Source organism: Tarenaya hassleriana, unplaced genomic scaffold (assembly GCF_000463585.1).
Source record: "Tarenaya hassleriana unplaced genomic scaffold, ASM46358v1 Cleome15, whole genome shotgun sequence".
In the NCBI taxonomy this organism is placed as follows: Eukaryota; Viridiplantae; Streptophyta; class Magnoliopsida; order Brassicales; family Cleomaceae; genus Tarenaya; species Tarenaya hassleriana.
This window is the reverse complement of record NW_010964923.1, coordinates 2,195,320-2,213,890: the sequence shown is the minus strand read 5'-3', so window position 1 is coordinate 2,213,890 and position 18,571 is coordinate 2,195,320. Positions and strand designations below refer to the sequence as shown.

Here is an 18,571-nt window from a genome sequence, read left to right as displayed (position 1 = left end):
GAAAGAGAAAAAGGAAAAAAAAAAGCCACCATGTAGGAACGAGAGAGATCACTAGATTTGGTCGGCACATCAGTTGACATCTGCAACTTACTCACCACTAAGCTTCACAAACAAACAACATGGCCCCCTTCCCTAAACCCTCTCCTCTTTCTCATTGGTCAGAAAATTACATACACACATACATATATATGTATGTATGTATGTATGTATGTATGTATGTATGTATGTATACACACACTTAGGTTTTAGGGGATAGATGTGATGTAACACGCACGTAGAGCGGTAGAAGAATGGTAAAACTCACAAACAAATATAAAAAATAAAAAAAAGGAAAGAATTATAAATTAAACACCACTTTTGGCCATTATGTATGGCCCCTACTCTTTTAATCCAATAATAATTATTTAAATAATTAATTAATTCATCAATTTTACCATCACATTCACCACATTCTGGGTGCTTAAGTTCGAAGTTTTTCTTCTTATGAAGACCCGCATGATCGATTGTTTTTTTTTAATTATTTTTTTGGTAACTAAGAAATTCATTGGAGCTTCGATCTAACTATATCTTCTACGATCCAGAGGTAGTCTATCTACCGCAATTAAATTGGACACCTCTACTCCAGCTGGCAGCTAGAACAGGGATACTCATTCCCTCTCGATCAACTACACCACTTGATTATAACCTCTTGAGTTATTTATTTATTTATTTATTATTATTATTATTATTGTTGTTGTTATTTATCATTCATCAATTTTTTTTTCAATTACCATATACATTTCCACATACATAATAAAATTACGTTTTTGTCTTAAATTAATCCCTATCCTTTCTTGTTAGGCCAATCATGAGTTTTCCAACCCATGGGTTTTTAGTTAGATAAATATAATGATATTTTTGTTTGTACCGTTTCATAGAAATTGTTGTTGCAGCATCCATACAAAGTTTTCTATTCGTTTCATAATTAATGATTTTATTTTTAAAAAACATAACGAAAGTATTTATAAGATCTTTATTTATAAATCAACTTTAAGAATCTAGTATTTATTTTGACACGGAATATTCCAAACTTTGGAGGCACTTCCTCTCGCTTCTATCCTCTCTAGGGATATTTCTACTAGGAAAGAAAATATATACATTCTAATTTGTGTCCATTTGATTCTTTATATATTGATATCAATTATGGACCGCAATATAAAAGCAAGTTCTGTATCAATAATGTCACGAAATTCTATTTTTAATTTCTCAACCGTATATGCAAAAAAGAAAGAATTAAACCATATGATATGGTGATGAAAAGAGCATACTCACAAAGCCCATTGACGTGTGTGATTAGGTGAATTTCAACTATATACTTTTTCTTTTGCTTTTGGAAAAAGGCGATTTAGGAAAACTGAGTTTTCAAGGCCGAGCGAGACTTTGCATGCTTCTGAATTCGCTCTACTTTCAATAAAAACATCCAATTTATTTATTTATTTATGAATAAATTCCATTTAAATTTCTGAATTTGTAAAATAATGGAAAAACTCATTCTTAAACTTTTGCTTGATAATTTTATTTTCAAACTTACAAAATGTGTTATTATAATTATAAAACTTGTTAATTGATATAAGAAGAAATTTTAATGATGTTGATCCACACATCTATTTATTGAATTATAATGACATATTTTACAAGTTTGAAAATAAAATTGTCAAGCAAAAAATTTAGAAATTAGTTTTCTATCATTTTATAAGTTCAGAAATTTTAATGGAATTTACCCTTTATTATTTATTTCGCATGTTTTTTTATCAGATCTTTTGGTCTTAAGATTTTTCATTAATTTAAAAAAACATTAAAAATTTTGAAGTGAATGTGTGTTGTTTGGACATCCAAGCCAACATTTTCTTTCAACTTGACATGTTTTGACAAAGCAAAAAGATCAGATATCTAATAAAATACAAGTATTTTAATATTCTAATATATAGATTTGGTGCCCCAAACTTAGCAAAAGTGCAAATGCAATGGACCCCCCACCCTCTCCACAATTGAAAACACTCAAAAGAGATTTATTACACACAACACCATTCATTCATCATGCAATACTCTCTCCTCCATTGTTGAATCTTTATCCTTCTATAAATACACACATGTAACAATAGACATCACCCTCCAAGATTCAAGAAAACCCCACTCCACTCCAAGACAATTGAAAAATCCCCTTTTCAAATCTCTCTCTCTCTCTCTCTCTCTCTCTCTCTCCCATGGCTCCTGCGCCTCTCTCACCCATCAAAGTAGGGCATATCGAGGATGTTCAAGAACTTCAAAAATCCAAACCGAACAAAGTTCCCGAGAGATTCATTAGAGAAGGAAACGAGAGACCAGCGTTTGTGATATCTCAAGAGTCGGCTTCAAGTGATATTCCTGTAATCGATCTCTCCAATTTCTCCAGTCCTGGCTTAGATGATTTTCTTTCAGAGACTCTTCGTCTCTCTCATGCTTGTGAGGAGTGGGGATTTTTCCAGGTAATTTTCACCAAAACTTATAGTGAAAACTGTTAATTCTCTTTTTCTTTTCTTTTTTTGGTTGATAAAAGGCGTTTTTTTACATTGGATTTTGGGTTTAAGACAATCTTAAATATTGAAGTATTTGTCTCCAATAAATTATCATTTAACTGTACGTACTCAATATTAAGATTTTGGAGGTTTGATTTGCCAATATAGTTAAATCTATCATTGTTATATTTTTATTTTGTTCTCCTAGCTATGTGTATATATATATATATATAATATTCGTATCTCTTTAATTCTTTACAACTATCATTTTTAATTCTTGATTAATCCGTGGACTTATGCGAACAAAATTTATTTTGTTACAATGATGATGTAAATCTTGGATTTTATATATTCCTTTAGTTTAAAATATAGATGTTTATTCTCGAGGGAGATGGATGCTTAAATATATGCACCATGCACTAAGAGCTTGTCTTTGTCATATTTTCCTCTCTCTCTCTCTCTCTCTATATATATATATATATGTATATATATATAATATGTGACATATATTCTTCTTCCACTTCTTCTTTTCTTGCCTCTTTGTCACCAAATTTCAGTTGGAATAAACACATTATTTTATTAATTTTACTAAATTCACGGCAGTTAATCGAAGTGAATTAATAATGATAATGGCAGGTAATAAACCATGGGATTGAAATGGAAGTGATAGAGGAAATGGAGAAAGCGGCGAAGGAGTTTTTCGGAATGCCATTGGAGGAGAAGCAGAAGTATCCAATGGAACCGGGGACCGTACAAGGGTACGGACAAGCTTTCATCTTCTCCGAGGATCAGAAACTGGATTGGTGCAACATGTTTGCCCTTGGCCTCCACCCTCCCTCTATCCGAAACCCTAAACTCTGGCCTACCAAACCGGTCCGGTTCAGGTACTTTTCCGAAACCCTAAACTCTGGCCTACCAAACCGGTCCGGTTCAGATGCTTTCTTAATCAATTATCTTTAGGGTTTTGTAATAATAGTATTATACACCCTTTTTTCTCATTTTTTTTTCCACCATTTTCTTCATAGCAAAATATAGATTAGAAAAATATATCTAGATTTATTTAGTGTAACGAAATAATCGTTAATAACCATGAAATTTTTAGGGTTTTTTCCCATTTCATTTCTTCTATACGGTAAGTTTTTTTATGGATAAAAATAATGAGTTATAATATTTTTCTGTGTAAAAAATTAATTCTTTTAGATTAAGGTGATAGAGGGGATTTTAATAATAACTTTAATTTAATAAGTTTTCATCTATAAAAAAAATAAACTAATGTTAAAATCCGAAAGTCGAAATTACACGTACTATATAATAATTTATTTTTTTGTTAATACTATACCCTTTTCCTCTTTTTTTTTCCCCGCCATTTTCGTTACAGTGAAGCTCTGGAGAAGTACTCGAGAGAGGTAAGGAAACTGTGCGAGGGGCTGTTGAGGAACATAGCGAGAAGCCTGGGTGTGAAGGAAGGGAGATTCGAGGAGATATTCGGGGAGGCGGTCCAAGCGGTGAGGATGAACTATTACCCGCCATGTTCGAGGCCCGATCTCGTCTTGGGACTCAGCCCACATTCCGACGGGAGTGCCCTCACCGTCCTTCAACAGAGCAGAGACAGCTGCGTTGGCCTTCAGATCCTCAAGGACAGCATGTGGGTCCCTTTCCAACCCCTTCCCAATGCTCTTGTCATCAACGTTGGCGATACCATCGAGGTAAATACCAATAATATATATGTTACTTGTGATCGATTTAATCACAAATTTATTTGAATCTTTCCAAATTTGTAACGATTTCAAATTGTTGCCAAATGGATCTAAGTCTACTATTCCCTCTCCTTTTCACTCTCACTTGTGTACTTTCTATATTATTCTAACCGCAGCGTCTATCGTTCTACGTTTTATATATCTAAAAAATTTTAAACGTTTTTATATAATTTCTCATCTATAATTACTACTGATAATTTCTCTCTTATACTCTTATTTTGAATTTTATATATATATATAAAGATTTTCTTGTACTTTTAAAAAATGTATTATGAAAGTAATCAGAGTTCATCAATTCATGCTTTTCAAGTAATTCTCCGTTTCAATTAAATATAAATAGCAAAGTGGTAGGTTGGTGGACTGTTAAAATAATCACTATTAATGGAGTGTTTTCGGCTAAAGACATAATGATTGAAATGTTAGGTTTAGATTTGGCTACATATATATATATATATATATATATATGTGAATACATCGAAGATTTATAAAATCTAAGCAGGTTTCTTTTAGTGCTTGTTGCTTAACTTATTTATTATATATAAATTCCCAAAGATCCCATATCTATCTTGATCAAAACTTAAACCCCATTATTCTATATTAAAAAAGGGAAGGAAATGAGAAAGATATGTATGTATATGTGTATGTATAGGTGCTAACAAATGGGAAGTACAAGAGTGTGGAGCATAGGGCAGTGACACACAGGGAAAGGGACAGGATGACAATAGTGACATTCTATGCGCCAAGCTATGAGGTTGAGGTTGGGCCAATGGCTGAGTTTGTTGATGATGAGACCAACCCATGCAAGTATAGAAGGTACAATCATGGGGAGTACAGTCACCACTATGTCTCCAACAAGCTTCAAGGCAAGAAGTCTCTTGATTTTGCAAAGATTTCCACCATTTAATTAGAGATATATATATTTTAATTCCCCCTTTTTTTTCTAGTTTTGTATATCTAATTAGTGTTCCCCACCTAGGGTTTTAGTGCTATATATGATTAAGTTTTCACCCTTGTGAACACAACTTGAGATCTCCACTCAAGTAGTCTTGGTGCATATATATATATATATAATATGTGAATGGTTCAGTATATGTTTATATATGTATGAAAAGAATAAAGTTGTGTATATCAACTTCATTAGCTATGTTAAATTTCATTGTCATCATTACTCATCACAAACAAACCTCTTATTATGAATTTGAATCTTTTGGCAAGTTTCATATAATTAATCCTATTTGTATAAAAATCTAAAACCAGGTTTTGATAAAAATGTAATTTGTTATGAAATCAAAAGAAAAATTGATCACACATTAGATCATAAATTGGAATCGGAAGTCAAGCGTTTAGGAGATTGGAGAATAAAATTTCTCTTAATCTATTATATCTTAAATTTTGTGTTTACAATATCACAAATGACCTATTTATAGAAAATCTGAAATTACATCATAAATATTTTATTTATAACATAATTTACATTTTAAAAGGATCTTAGATTACTCATGGTAAAACTATTGTTTATCTAATGCTAATATTATAATTGACTATGAGATCACTTTAGTAATCTAGACAAAAGAATTGCACATGATAGAAAATCATGGTGTAAATGTGAAGGATTTACAAATTCCTTCTACCACACACACACACACACACACACACATATATATATATATATATATATATGGAACAATGTCTTTATTCAAGAAATGGAAACGGAGGAAGAAGAAACAGACAAAATAGAGAAGAAGGTTCAATTTCATGATTGTCCATGAAGAACGCAAGTAAAAGTTTGTACTAAATTCTTTAACTAAAGGAATGGAGTTACACGTCATCAAGTGGGAAAACCACGAGAGCAAATAAAAAATATCATTTTCAAATGGCTCAACCTAAGATTAAAAAAAAAAGATTATTTTAAACAAAAAGCAAAATGTCAATAATCACTCAATCCCTTTGTTGGAAAAAGGATTGGCACATTTGTGATCGATTCAAATATGGAGAGAGAGAGAGAGAGAGAGAGAGAGAGAGAGAGATGAACGATGCAGAAGCAGCATGAGAAGGAGATAATTTTGGCGATATAACGGTGAAAACTTTGAAATTAAAAAGTGAAAAGATAGAAAAATTGAGTTAAAACTAAAAATCCTAAAATTCTATAAATATACCCAAAAGCTATGGACACATTTTATAATTTACTCCTAAATCAAATCTGATGGACAAATATTTTTTTCTCATAAAAATTTGTTGTTAGAATTAGTAATTTGTATTTTTAAGGACTGAAATTATACAAAAAAATATTTTAAGATATGAAATTTATCATTATAAAATTGTCTTATTTCTTTTATTTTCCATTCTTTGTTTCAAATAAAATTTTGACTCAATCAATATGTTTTGGCTACTATGTACATTCTTTGATTATAAAAATTCTCGTCGGATCGTTAAATCCAAAAAAAAAACATGAGTTCAGATGTTAGATTGTATAAAAAAGGGTATTTTAGAAAATTCATCACACAGAGAAATACATATATACACATACAGATATGGAATGTGTGCGTGTATATATGTGTGCTTGTATATAAGCATAAAATTTATGCAATAAAATCAAAAGACAAACACCAATAACAGTTTCACTTCAGTAACTACACAAGATAGTGCAAAAAGTGATTGGATTTGGTCTTCACCCATTCATTCATTCATAGAGTTACTGAGTACATCACCAGAGTGTTCATGGGGGAAATGCCGCAATGTGTATTTGCGTTTATGATCATATAGAGTGATTTAACACAAGGCTCGGCCAAAGAGCCCGGGCCTAAGGCTTCTGAGCGGCGAACATGATGAACGAGCTACGGACGTCGTCGCTGTAGTTGGTGAGACCGCAAGAAGTGCACACATCTTTGATCTCGTCCCGCAATAGGTAGTTGTAGTTTTGGAGAATTCTCTGCCGCTCTGCAACTCTTTCTTTGGGTAAAGAGTGCCTTTCTGTGTAGAAGTAAAGCTAAATTCGCCTCGGGTACCCGAGCCCTCGGGCACTCGATGCCCATGGGGCCGAGACCGAATAGTCTGGCCAAGAAATCCGAGGGGGTAGGTGAGGCCGAGGTCAGGTAAGCCAGAAAAACTTGGATATCCGACCCGTGTCCACTCCTCTCACCGGTGGATAAAGTTTCTCGGTAAAATGCATAGTTTACCTCTCTGAAGGGCCGAATGAACCATGGCGTGGAAGCATTGTATCTGAGAAAGGTTGTCCCGACAAAGACGCCGCCGCTTCTTAGAACACGGCTGATTTCAGCAATCTGATAAAGGTATTCGATCCGTTAGTCTCACTATTTATATGAATCTGCAAAAAAAACTTGTGAACAAGATGAAACAAAGAGGTTGGTCATGGAATATTGAATCCGGAAATCAGAATTCTACCAACATTTTCTATCAGTTCCGCAAATTCTTAAACTTGAAGAATCAAACAGATTAGATAGCCGAAAAATATCAAGAACCACCGTGAAAACGAATTGGGTTTGGCCACAAACGTGAAAATCTGCAATCTTTTCGTCGTTTTTCAGATTAAGAATCGAGAAAAAACGGAACTTACAGCATTGGTAGGAGATGGCCAGCAGTGCAAAGCAGCACCGGCATGAACTGCGTCAACAGAACCGGATGGAAAGGGAAGCCTCGACACATCCGCTCTTACGAGAGCAAGATTTCTGCATATACCCGTGAGAGGAAACGGATAACTAAAACCGAGTAAAAAAACCATCTTCTGATCTTAGATACCGATGGCTTTCAAAATCGAACAACTTACGTCGAGCTGAGAGTATTATCCTGTTTGATGAAATCGTTACACTGACGAAGCATGTTTTCAGAAAAATCAAGTGCGACCACGGCCGAGTATTTTCCAGATTTTGCGAATTTCCGGGAAAACAAACCACTTCCACAACTAACATCTACCAAGAGGCCGCCTTCAGCAGATCTGAAGTATTCCTGAGCCATTCTAAACTGCAAGCGTTTCGAAAGCTTTTCTTAGCGAAAGATCCGACCTAACTGAAAGAAAGAACAGGAAAGTAAAATCCGTCCAATCCCGCCTCGGATCAAACCAAGTCAGTATAAGATTACCTCTTCATCCGGACCAGGAAATCCACTTCGATTAAAATTTTGACGCCATCCCCTTTCGTATAAAAACGAGACCAGTGGACTCCTACACGGAAGCAAACATTAGGACACGATGAGACAAGCAACTAATGCTCTTCACCAGACAAGGCAGATACAGATACAGACAGGGGAGCCAAAGTTTCTCGAAACTAAATGCTCAGATTCTTGAATGTTTTTTCAGTGGAAACAGATCGAAGTATTTATACCGAAAGAGCTCTGTTGTGATCGGTTTGACCTCATCAAAGTTGCCCGAATCAGCAGTCACTGTAAGATCCAAATACCCATCTTTGCTCGAGTACGTCTTCTCGCACTCCCTGCACTTGAATCCGGACCTGTAGATTGCTTGCCTGAAGATTTCAAACACCAGAAATAGTCAAAAGCATATGAACATAAAAAGGAAAATGAATATCAGATCATGTGTTACACCAAAAAGTATGAACTTACAGGTTAATACCTGGAGGTCCTTTCCTCACAAGTGGTTCATAGCATACAGGACATGCAAAGATATCAGTTTCCAGAGTTTGAGTTTTGGGTGTGATCAATGCCTGAAAACAAGAACCCTAATCATAAATGCTTGAATTCCATTGTTCCACTTGTACGGAATTTTCCCCAGAAAGCCGATGATGGGACGAATTTCAACCAATACTGAATCTAATGAACCCTAATTACCAAATCAAATCAATCCAAGCCCTGGAAATGAGGAATATCTCCGGCCCAGAAATGCTTAGGATCCGTTGTCTCAGTTATACATGATTTGCCCAGAAACCAATAAGAGGGCTAATTAAACTACACTGAGTCTGATTAAACCCTAAATACCAAATAAAATTAATCCGAGTATGCTTCCCCTTCGAATTTTCCTGCCACTACAAACTTTCTTAGCAACCAAACAGAGCCATGCCCGTGTAAATTCCCTAATTTCCCGAGAAAATTTACATGAGAGAAAGAAATCGCAACACTAATCACGAGATTCGCAGGAAGAAACCCAGATTCAGAAATAGAGCTAACCGGTTCGACAGCAACGGCCACTCGCGCGACAGTAGAACGTAAACAGAGGGGAACAGAGGACGAAGAAGAGGAGAATCGGAGTGGACGAAACTGTGAAGAACGAAAAAAGCGTGGATGTTTCGGTAGTAGGGACTTATTCAGATGAATTGTAGAAGAAGAAGAAGCCACTGCCATTGGAGCTTTAGAGCCCGAGCTCGAGAGGTCAACCACAAACCACAAACGTAAAGGGTCGTAGGGAAGTCAGTTCAATTTATACGGCACCTTTTTACGAAGAGAGAAAAAAAAGGGTTTTTGTAGTTCGATTTTTAAAAAAAAAACTTTTTTTATGGGAGCTGAAGCGCGAAGAAGGGAAGATTCTGCGTCGTGCATTGATGCGGGATGACGACGACACAGGGAAAATGTGTGTATGTATCGATGATGGTTTCATATGTTTACGTGTATAGATGCGGGATCACACACTTCACGTTTGCAGACGATTAGGTCCCTTTCTTCTTCCTCTTTTTTTTTCTACTTTAAATTATCATTTTATGTGTCTAATTTTTTTTTCAGTATTTTTATTTTTCCAATTACAATCACAACTCTTATTCAATAAAATATCTCAATGAATAGAGTGGTCTGGTTTTGATATTACATATATTATAATTTTACGGTGGTCAATCAAAACTTGAAAGTGATACAATAGAATATATATATATATATATATATATATATATATATATGTATGTGTTGTGTGTGTGTGTTTATGAATGAAAATTTTATTTTTATTTATTCTATATTAAAAAAGGGAAGGAAATGAGAAAGATATGTATGTATATGTGTATGTATAGGTGCTAACAAATGGGAAGTACAAGAGTGTGGAGCATAGGGCAGTGACACACAGGGAAAGGGACGATTTCAGTTATCTTTATTGGATAATATATATATATATATATATATATATATATATATATAAGTAGATTCTATATTCACGTTGGATTCCCCTATAAAATTATTATGGAATTGTATTATAGAACGAGAGAAAGTGGACAATTTTTTTTGTATTATTCACCCAACAAATCAAGATATTATTTGTTCATGACGCAACTGTAGGTGGAGGATGGAGACTTGGTAACAGTTTGCAATAATGCGGACAAATCGAATGGAATTGCATCATTGTATTCGAATTTAAATACATTTTTTTAATATGGATTTGGTTGTAAGTTTTAAAATCAAATTCAAAGGTGAATAAAAAATAATTTTAAAATGAATGAAAACGAATACTAGAAGGGAATAGTTTTAAATAGAGAAAATTTATTATATAGGTGATTTTATTTTACAAGTAAACTTTTAATTTTTAATTTTTTAAATATTACAGTTTTTTTTAATTTGATACTTCAAATATTTAAAATGTTACAAATGAATATCTTTAACTTATAAAATCGATGAAAATTTTCGACCTCGACGACTCTGACGACGATATATAAATTAAACGTTAATTTCTAAAATAAAAAACACATCGACATTATAAAAAGTTCTCGGTTTCATAAGTTGGGATATTAATTTAAAATTTTTCAACATTTGAGATATTAATTTGAAATATTTTTTTTTAAAATTTAGGTAATTATTTAGCATATTTTGCAAAGTTGGGTAAACTTATATAAGATTTTTCCGTTTTAATAAAATCGAATTCGCATCGAATTTAGATAAAATCGGAGTCGAATTTTTTGGGGGTGGAATTGTGACATAACATGTGTTATGTGACTTTGGCTTTGCTCCTAGACAACAGTTTTCTACAACTGACACGATGTTTTAACCCAAGGGCAATAAATATATTTTGTTTCATGCAATATATTCGCATTTTTATTTTTGTCAATTTGTCTAATCGTGTCCGAATATATTGATTTTCATGATTGATGGGTCTTTAACCTTTTTAGCTATCAAATAAACTATATTTAATCATATTTTGTCTTATAATTTTTTTTGTACGTTATTTATTAAGTTTGTGGCTTCGATTTTGGTTAAATATAAAAATAACACTAAACCAAATCAAATAATATATAAATCGTATTCATATAGAATTAGAATTAAATACATAAAAATTGAGAATTCTAAATGAGTAATCTTTTTCGGAGAATGGTTTGGTTTTACAAACATGGTTGAGTAATGGGTCCTTAAGTTTTTGGGCCGAGAAGGTGTGTTTATGGGTTACATTGGCCCATTAACAAAGTAAAAGTATGAACAATGTAAATGAAAATTAACATGCTATTGAAGTGAAAATATTGGATTATGAAAATAGTAAAATGAACAATACTTCTGTTTTTTATACAAATATAGAAAGTTATTTTTTTCTAATTTAAAAAAAATCGATATCGATCTCCAATCAAAATATATGCTCTTTTTATTTTTCACATACTAAAAACTTTTTTATATAATAAATATTAAATTCAGAGTTTATTTGAATATTAAAAAAAAGTTTATAGATTTTTATTTTCAATTTTGATAATTCAATTTTTTTAAAGGTACAAAAGATGTAAAATCACTATTTTTGTATTAATAAAGAATTAGGTATCCAAAGTAATAATTAAAACTCATAACCTTTTATTTTATTTATTTACTTTTTATATAGGATAATCCAAGATGGAATTCGAACTCGGATAAAGAGCAAACCAAGTTAAAATGTTATTTTCGTATGTTTCATAACCGATATATTTTATCTCTTCGCGATAATGATCGAAATACATCGGTTTTTTACAACAATTTCCTATCGGGTTTAAATTTGTATCGTCTTTGTTTGGAGTTATTGTTAGTTTTCTACTAAATTTCGACTGTGATACTCTGTTTGGATAGAAAAATGATATAAAACCAAATGTATGATTTCTCCCGTTTGATTTGGAAGACTCGGTGTTAAAGATTCTTCATGGCTAGAGGTTATCCGTTATAGAGTTTAATTTGTGTTCTTTGTATATGATTTTCCAAAATAATTTTAAAATTATTTATGAATTATTAAAATGATCTTATTGGTACTTCTCGTCAGCTCAAAGATGTATTAGAAATAATATTGAATTTCGTTTAAATTTGTTTTTCCGGTCTCTTCATTTTTTTTAATCGGTATTTCTCCCATCACGATATTTCAAAGATATGATCTATACACCAAATTTTGTCCAAAGCTTTTTTTTTAACTAACAATATATATATATATATATATATATATATATATATATATGTTCATAAACATGAAGAATTCGTATAGATGGTTTAACATCTTTGTCCATCAATTAGAGGTTAGGGGTTCGAATCCTATTTCAGAAATGAAACAATCGTTTAGACCCGTTGTTTACCGTTTAGTGTGTTAACATATGGACGAACGATGATTAGTTTTAAAGGTCAGGATTCATAATTAAATGTCATTCAAAACATCTTGTGTTCTATCCAAATATATATATATATATATATATATATAAATGAAGGGGTTTCAATTGATTTCTCTTTTCAAATTGGGTCCAAGGAGAACGGTGACCCACGTCGGGGAAAAGGTGGGTCGAAGTTGGTCGGGGAATTGACAGAGGAGGGGCCTTCAAATCTCACAGTGTAAGGTATGTTATATAGCATTTCTTCTAATTTGGTCGGCATTCAAATTTCAATACCATGTGATTCATCTCCTTCTTGTCTTATTTCCACGTTAGTTACCGTCCACAAATATAATTTACCGAATTGATATCTAATAAATATTCTTTAAAAATAATATATACATATATATATATATATATATGACAAAAGGGAAAACATGTGATTCGTGTTTTTTACTCTAGTGACCTCCATTTATTTCGTACGTAATGATTTAAGATTGTGTTTCATGATTTATAAATGAATTGTTTGGTATATTATATATAATGTGTTTTCCCATTTATATGTGATCGAAATATATAAATGTACTTATATATATGTATAATTTAGAAATATCCATATACCGTAATTCAATATTCAGATTAAAATTTTATAAAAAAATAGATTAAAATGTTATCTTATTAGATCTGCGGAAACAAAAGATTCAAACCGTTGACAACTCCTCGAATATTTTTATAATATGTTTTTCCTTTTAGTTATTTTATGTGGACCAAAGAGTCCGGCTACTTTTGAACACAAAACATAATTAGGAGGGAGTTTTTTTTTCTTCTTACATTTGATAATTTTCCTTCTCTCTATTTCATATATACATAAATTTAATCCAAAATGAGGAAATAGGCATATATATATATATATAAGATGTTGTATTCGAAATAACCAATCAAATAAAATCGAGATTAAATCCGAGTCTATTATCGTGATGGGTTTTGTACTAAGCGAATCAAACACCATTGGCCTAAAAAATTTATTCTAATATGCATTCGGAAATTAGATTTCTGGTCTTTAAAGTCTAGAAAGGGATAAAAAAAATATTATACGGGAAAATTAGTCAATTACATCGTTCTGAATAAAATAATACATATATAATTATGAATGCAATTAGTGGAGAGAGAGAGAGAGAGAGAGAGAGAGAGAGAGAGAGAGAGAGAGAGAGAGAGAGAGATGGGAGAGATGGTGAGAAATGTCAATGTAACAGGCAAGGTGACTTTTTTGACGCGTGAAAGTTGCACCGTCGTCACAACCTCCGACAACGTCGTCGTCCACGATGCCTCTCGTGCATGTCCGTCGACGGACATGCCTCGTGAATCCGTGGACCCCACCTGGCTCTATTTCTCCCGCCACGTCATCGCGGCTCATTGGTTTCCACTTGTCATGTTTACGTGCGACGTGGTTCTGTGAGTCCGGTACGTCTAAACCACACCCATAAACCGGACCCCATCGTTACGTAATTGAATCATTAAATACTAATGACGAAGATTTCATTACCCGTTCATTTTTTTGGGGGAAATATGAAAAACGTTACGATTAATTAAGTTTATGTTTACTTTTTTTTTTATCGAATTATATATGTTTAATTATTCATGCAAAGGGTTTTTATCTAGTCAGACAAAATCTCACTAATAGTTGTATATAAAACTTTTATAATACCTCTATTATTTTTGCTATATATATTTTACTATCCGCATCTTTTTTTCGTATATTTTAATATCATCAAAGTATATTTACGATGATGTGAAATGATGCAGAGATGAAGTAAGAAACGTCAATAATGCATTTGAAATATAGTAATTTCGATTTGAATATACATTTTAATGCTTCAGATTTCTTTATGATTCTATCATTCTATGTCATTCCAATATGGTTACGGGTCACTTATGACATACCGCATCATACGTTTTAATGAAATTTCAGAAAATAAGTTTAAAATGCGCAAAAAATATTAGGTATCAAGATTTTTAATTGAAATAGTTTATATATAACCATAATTGCGAATTTACCATTGTCGAAAAAAAAATCTAAATATCTTCAATGCAATAGGAATACAATCCGTACAATTTTATGTGATGGAAAAGGTTAGGTCGTTGCATGTGGCATGCACACGGCGTTCTCGTGGCCGTCACCGTCGTCTTGACACGGCATATGATCACGGTGGCCTTTGCCGCGCCTGAGCCATTGGGTCGTGGACCCTACCTGTCTTGTGTAAAAGCTGACGTGGCAATATCCCTAATTTTTCATTTATTTTTTCTGATTTAATGCCCGCAACGGCCAACTGCAATTGTTACTTTTTATTTTGGCAAATCTACGATAATGAAATTTACGTCGCGCAGTGGTCAAAATACATTCTAATAAGCTTAATTAATTGGCACATTGCATATGTCTGTATGTCATTAATACATTGTGATAAAATTAGAGGTTATTAATGATCATATTTATATAGATAATATTAATTATAATGGTTTTGTAATGCTGCGAATTAATGCTACGAACATTAAAATTGTCTCTACACGAGAGTTTTTAATGTTATAAACCACCAGTTTTTGGTTGTTTCGTTCTCAGACCGCATCGTAATGAGAGATATGACCGACTATAATACATTTATAACGTTGAATGAACGTTAAAAACATTGAAACTGGTTTTACATACCAACACAAAATCTTTCGTTGTGCTTTGTCTTCATTTACACACTTTTTGATACCCATCATAATACTATTCTAAAATCAAATGCGTTTAATTTCAGATTTTTATGGGATAGAAAAAAGAAAATGTACATAGATTAATTTTCTATATTGTTACGAATAGTTCAATATTTTTTTTTAAGTTGTTAACGATGTAGTCACGTATCTATACAACTCTCGAATATTGTCTATCTAACTTGTATGATTCATCTTCGTATCCTTCCTATATAAAATTCTACAAGAAGTCACTCTTTGTACATGTTTTTCGCACTGGCAATCACTCATCCTTCTGTTCAATACATCGCCAGTCTTATAAAAAAAATATTAAAAGTAAAGATTTTCATGCGATAATGCTAATAATTAAAACTAATTTTAGGGATATTTGAACGATGAATTCAATGTTAACTAGCATGGGAACATGTTTACATGCATATAGCTTTCCCAAAGACAATATTTAATTGTGTTACTAGCCCTAAGTTTAATACCGATTTAACATAACTTGGCAATGCCATCTCCATAGTTGTAATTCTAAGCATTTTTCCCACATTTTGTAATGAAACCAACTTATATCGGTTGTCAGTATTCATCTTACAATATGAATTTCGGAATATCAATCGATCAAATAATTAAACAAATCCATAATTTTTATTTTTTGGAAGAGGGGTATTACAAATGACTAAATGGTCGGATGATTTCTATTGATATGTAATTCAAGTATCGGTAGGAAGTAAAAGTGCATGCATGCGAAGACAAAAATGGAGTTAAGGTATATTATTTTATAAATTCTTTTAAGAATATTATGATCAAGATCTAATAGCATAATGGTTCGGTTCGTTATTTGGGTACCATTGTCATGACCTGTCGGTGGATATTTCGGTTATCAATTATATTTATTTTTTGTTTTGTTTGTTGTTAAATTTATATATAAGGTTCGTGTTATGGAGTTTGATTAGTTTAGTTTTAGAAAAACTATACATAATTGGTTTTTATATGAATTCCATTTATAACATGTATTATTCCGTTGGATCGTTTTGTATATAGGAAACGAAATTGCATTCCTATTAATTGAATACTACTAAAAAAACATTATTTTAAGATTATATGTAGTACAAAAAAAAACGGGTGATTGCAACGAGTCATAAAATAGGGCAAAGGACGTGCATGCGGATGATTCAAAAGAGGTTCTTATTTTAAGATTTGAAAAAATTTATAGTACGTATTCTCGACAAATGTATACAAACATATACGTACATATACACTATATATGTATGTATATATGTATGTATGACAAAGATGGCATGGAGACCCGTCTTGAATAGTTCATGTCGGGAAAACTAGTAAGCGGGCCCATTTCCATGTCTACGCACAGTCACTCCATACATGACACATTCATATATACATGTGCTCTATATTTGTATATATGTATATATATATATATGCACACATATATAAAAGCACATAAGAGGCGAGAAAGAGAGTGCAGGAACTCCATTCATACCATAGAACAATTCTATTATTTATCTACTGCAAATATATATAAAAAAACCAAATATTTTCTTTACCCATAAAGTTTAAAAGCTTTCGTACCTTGGAATATAACCGGAGCCATGAGGATCGTCATCTTCTTCATCCTTGCGTCTCTTCTCGTCTCTAACGTTTCAGGTATGTACATTTGTGTGTATGTGTGTGTATATATATATATAATATATATATATATATATATATATATATATATATATATATATATATATGAGTTTAATATTTTGTATGACAATGAATAAGTGAATAACCATAGATTAAACTTGTCCCTTTTTCGATTTTCATATCAGGAATCCGCTTGGATGCAGGGTTCAAATCCTCGGTCGGAGAAACAGCCGTAAATATATATATATATATATATATTATCTCTGCTAATTAATTTCAAGTCTCTTTCCTTTTCATATATGAATATTTGAACTTTTATAGTACAACTAATCTTTGAAACCTAGCTAGTTGTGTAAATTAATGACCTAGGGTTGCAAGTTGTAATTAGGTTTACGTAATATCCAACAAACCAAACTAATCCGGTATGATATCTAAATCTATCACATCTTTATAATATTATATATATATATAATATGTAATTATTTAAATTATAGAGGGTTTATGTGAACATGAGCGTGTTACTACAAAAAGTTATGTCTATTCGGAGACGTATTTTCTTCCAACCAAGTTTTTAGGAATATAATATTTTGAATTTAGAACTTGGAATGTAGTGAGTATTGAGGGGATATATATAATATTTATTTGTATCTAATTGATTCAAGATATTTTATGTTCTAAATTTTAAATATTACCGATATTCTATTTTATTTCATTATATTCAGTTGAGTGCAAATAAAAAACCTCCGAATATTTGTTCGGATTGGATATGGATAGAAAATAAAAATCCAAATATCGGATCCATTTTTATTATAGAATGTTGTATATTATAATTATAAAACAAATCAGCATGTCGTGAATTAGGGTTTAATGACATGAAATTGTGTATATATAGCAGGGATCGGTGAAAGATTCTTCAGAGAACGACGTCGTTGAAGCTCTGACTCGTCGGAGTTTGGCTGCCAAAGAGCATTACGTTGACAATTCTGAAATTTCCGTGATGGATTATTCTCCGGCAAGACGAAAATCTCCAATCCATAACTGAGAAATCAATAGCTCCTATATATACACTCACCACTATATCTATATATATATATGATTTTTATAACACGTTCATGTAATTATGAGGCGAAATAAAAAAAAATACAGTGTTTTCTATATCATGCGAATCTCAAACAAACTATGATATTTCTGATAACATAATTTAATCTGAATCGCCATAAAATTTAGTATTCTATATTATCCTTCACAATTAATATCGTAGTTTTATCCTCTCTTTTTTTTGTAAGAGATATTCATAGATTTATCATTTAATTTTGTTAGGGGTATTATAAAATTGTTGAGTTATAAATGTTGGTATAGTATTCGTTTCAAATATCTCCACTCAAGAGTTTTTTTGGGGGTTGGGTATCCTAGATCAAGGTCTAGACTAATGGGGGTCCGT

The 18,571-nt window shown here is 32.1% G+C and overlaps 2 protein-coding genes and 1 long non-coding RNA gene across 3 annotated transcripts; 1 reads left to right on the top strand and 2 right to left on the bottom strand.

Annotated features, from left to right (window-relative positions):
* The first annotated feature begins 2,112 nt into the window (after nt 1–2,112).
* LOC104808943 (protein SRG1) lies at nt 2,113–5,417 on the top strand. Its single transcript, XM_010534797.2, has 4 exons — nt 2,113–2,504; nt 3,171–3,418; nt 3,913–4,240; nt 4,941–5,417. The coding sequence occupies exons 1-4, from the start codon at nt 2,244–2,246 to the stop codon at nt 5,193–5,195; spliced, it is 1,092 nt and encodes a 363-aa protein (XP_010533099.1). The 5' UTR covers nt 2,113–2,243; the 3' UTR covers nt 5,196–5,417.
* Nucleotides 5,418–6,851: 1,434 nt separating this feature from the next.
* Nucleotides 6,852–9,805, bottom strand: LOC104808942 (uncharacterized methyltransferase At2g41040, chloroplastic). The gene is made up of 8 exons (XM_010534796.2): nt 9,428–9,805; nt 8,867–8,967; nt 8,629–8,769; nt 8,387–8,468; nt 8,076–8,269; nt 7,866–7,977; nt 7,468–7,572; nt 6,852–7,220 (listed from the first exon to the last, which is right to left on the bottom strand). Exons 1-8 carry the CDS (start codon nt 9,599–9,601, stop codon nt 7,092–7,094), a joined length of 1,038 nt encoding a protein of 345 aa, XP_010533098.1. The 5' UTR covers nt 9,602–9,805; the 3' UTR covers nt 6,852–7,091.
* Nucleotides 9,806–14,748: 4,943 nt separating this feature from the next.
* LOC104808941 lies at nt 14,749–17,977 on the bottom strand. The gene is made up of 2 exons (XR_771066.1): nt 17,074–17,977; nt 14,749–15,034 (listed from the first exon to the last, which is right to left on the bottom strand). It is a non-coding gene; the product is annotated as an uncharacterized LOC104808941 (long non-coding RNA).
* Nucleotides 17,978–18,571: the final 594 nt, after the last annotated feature.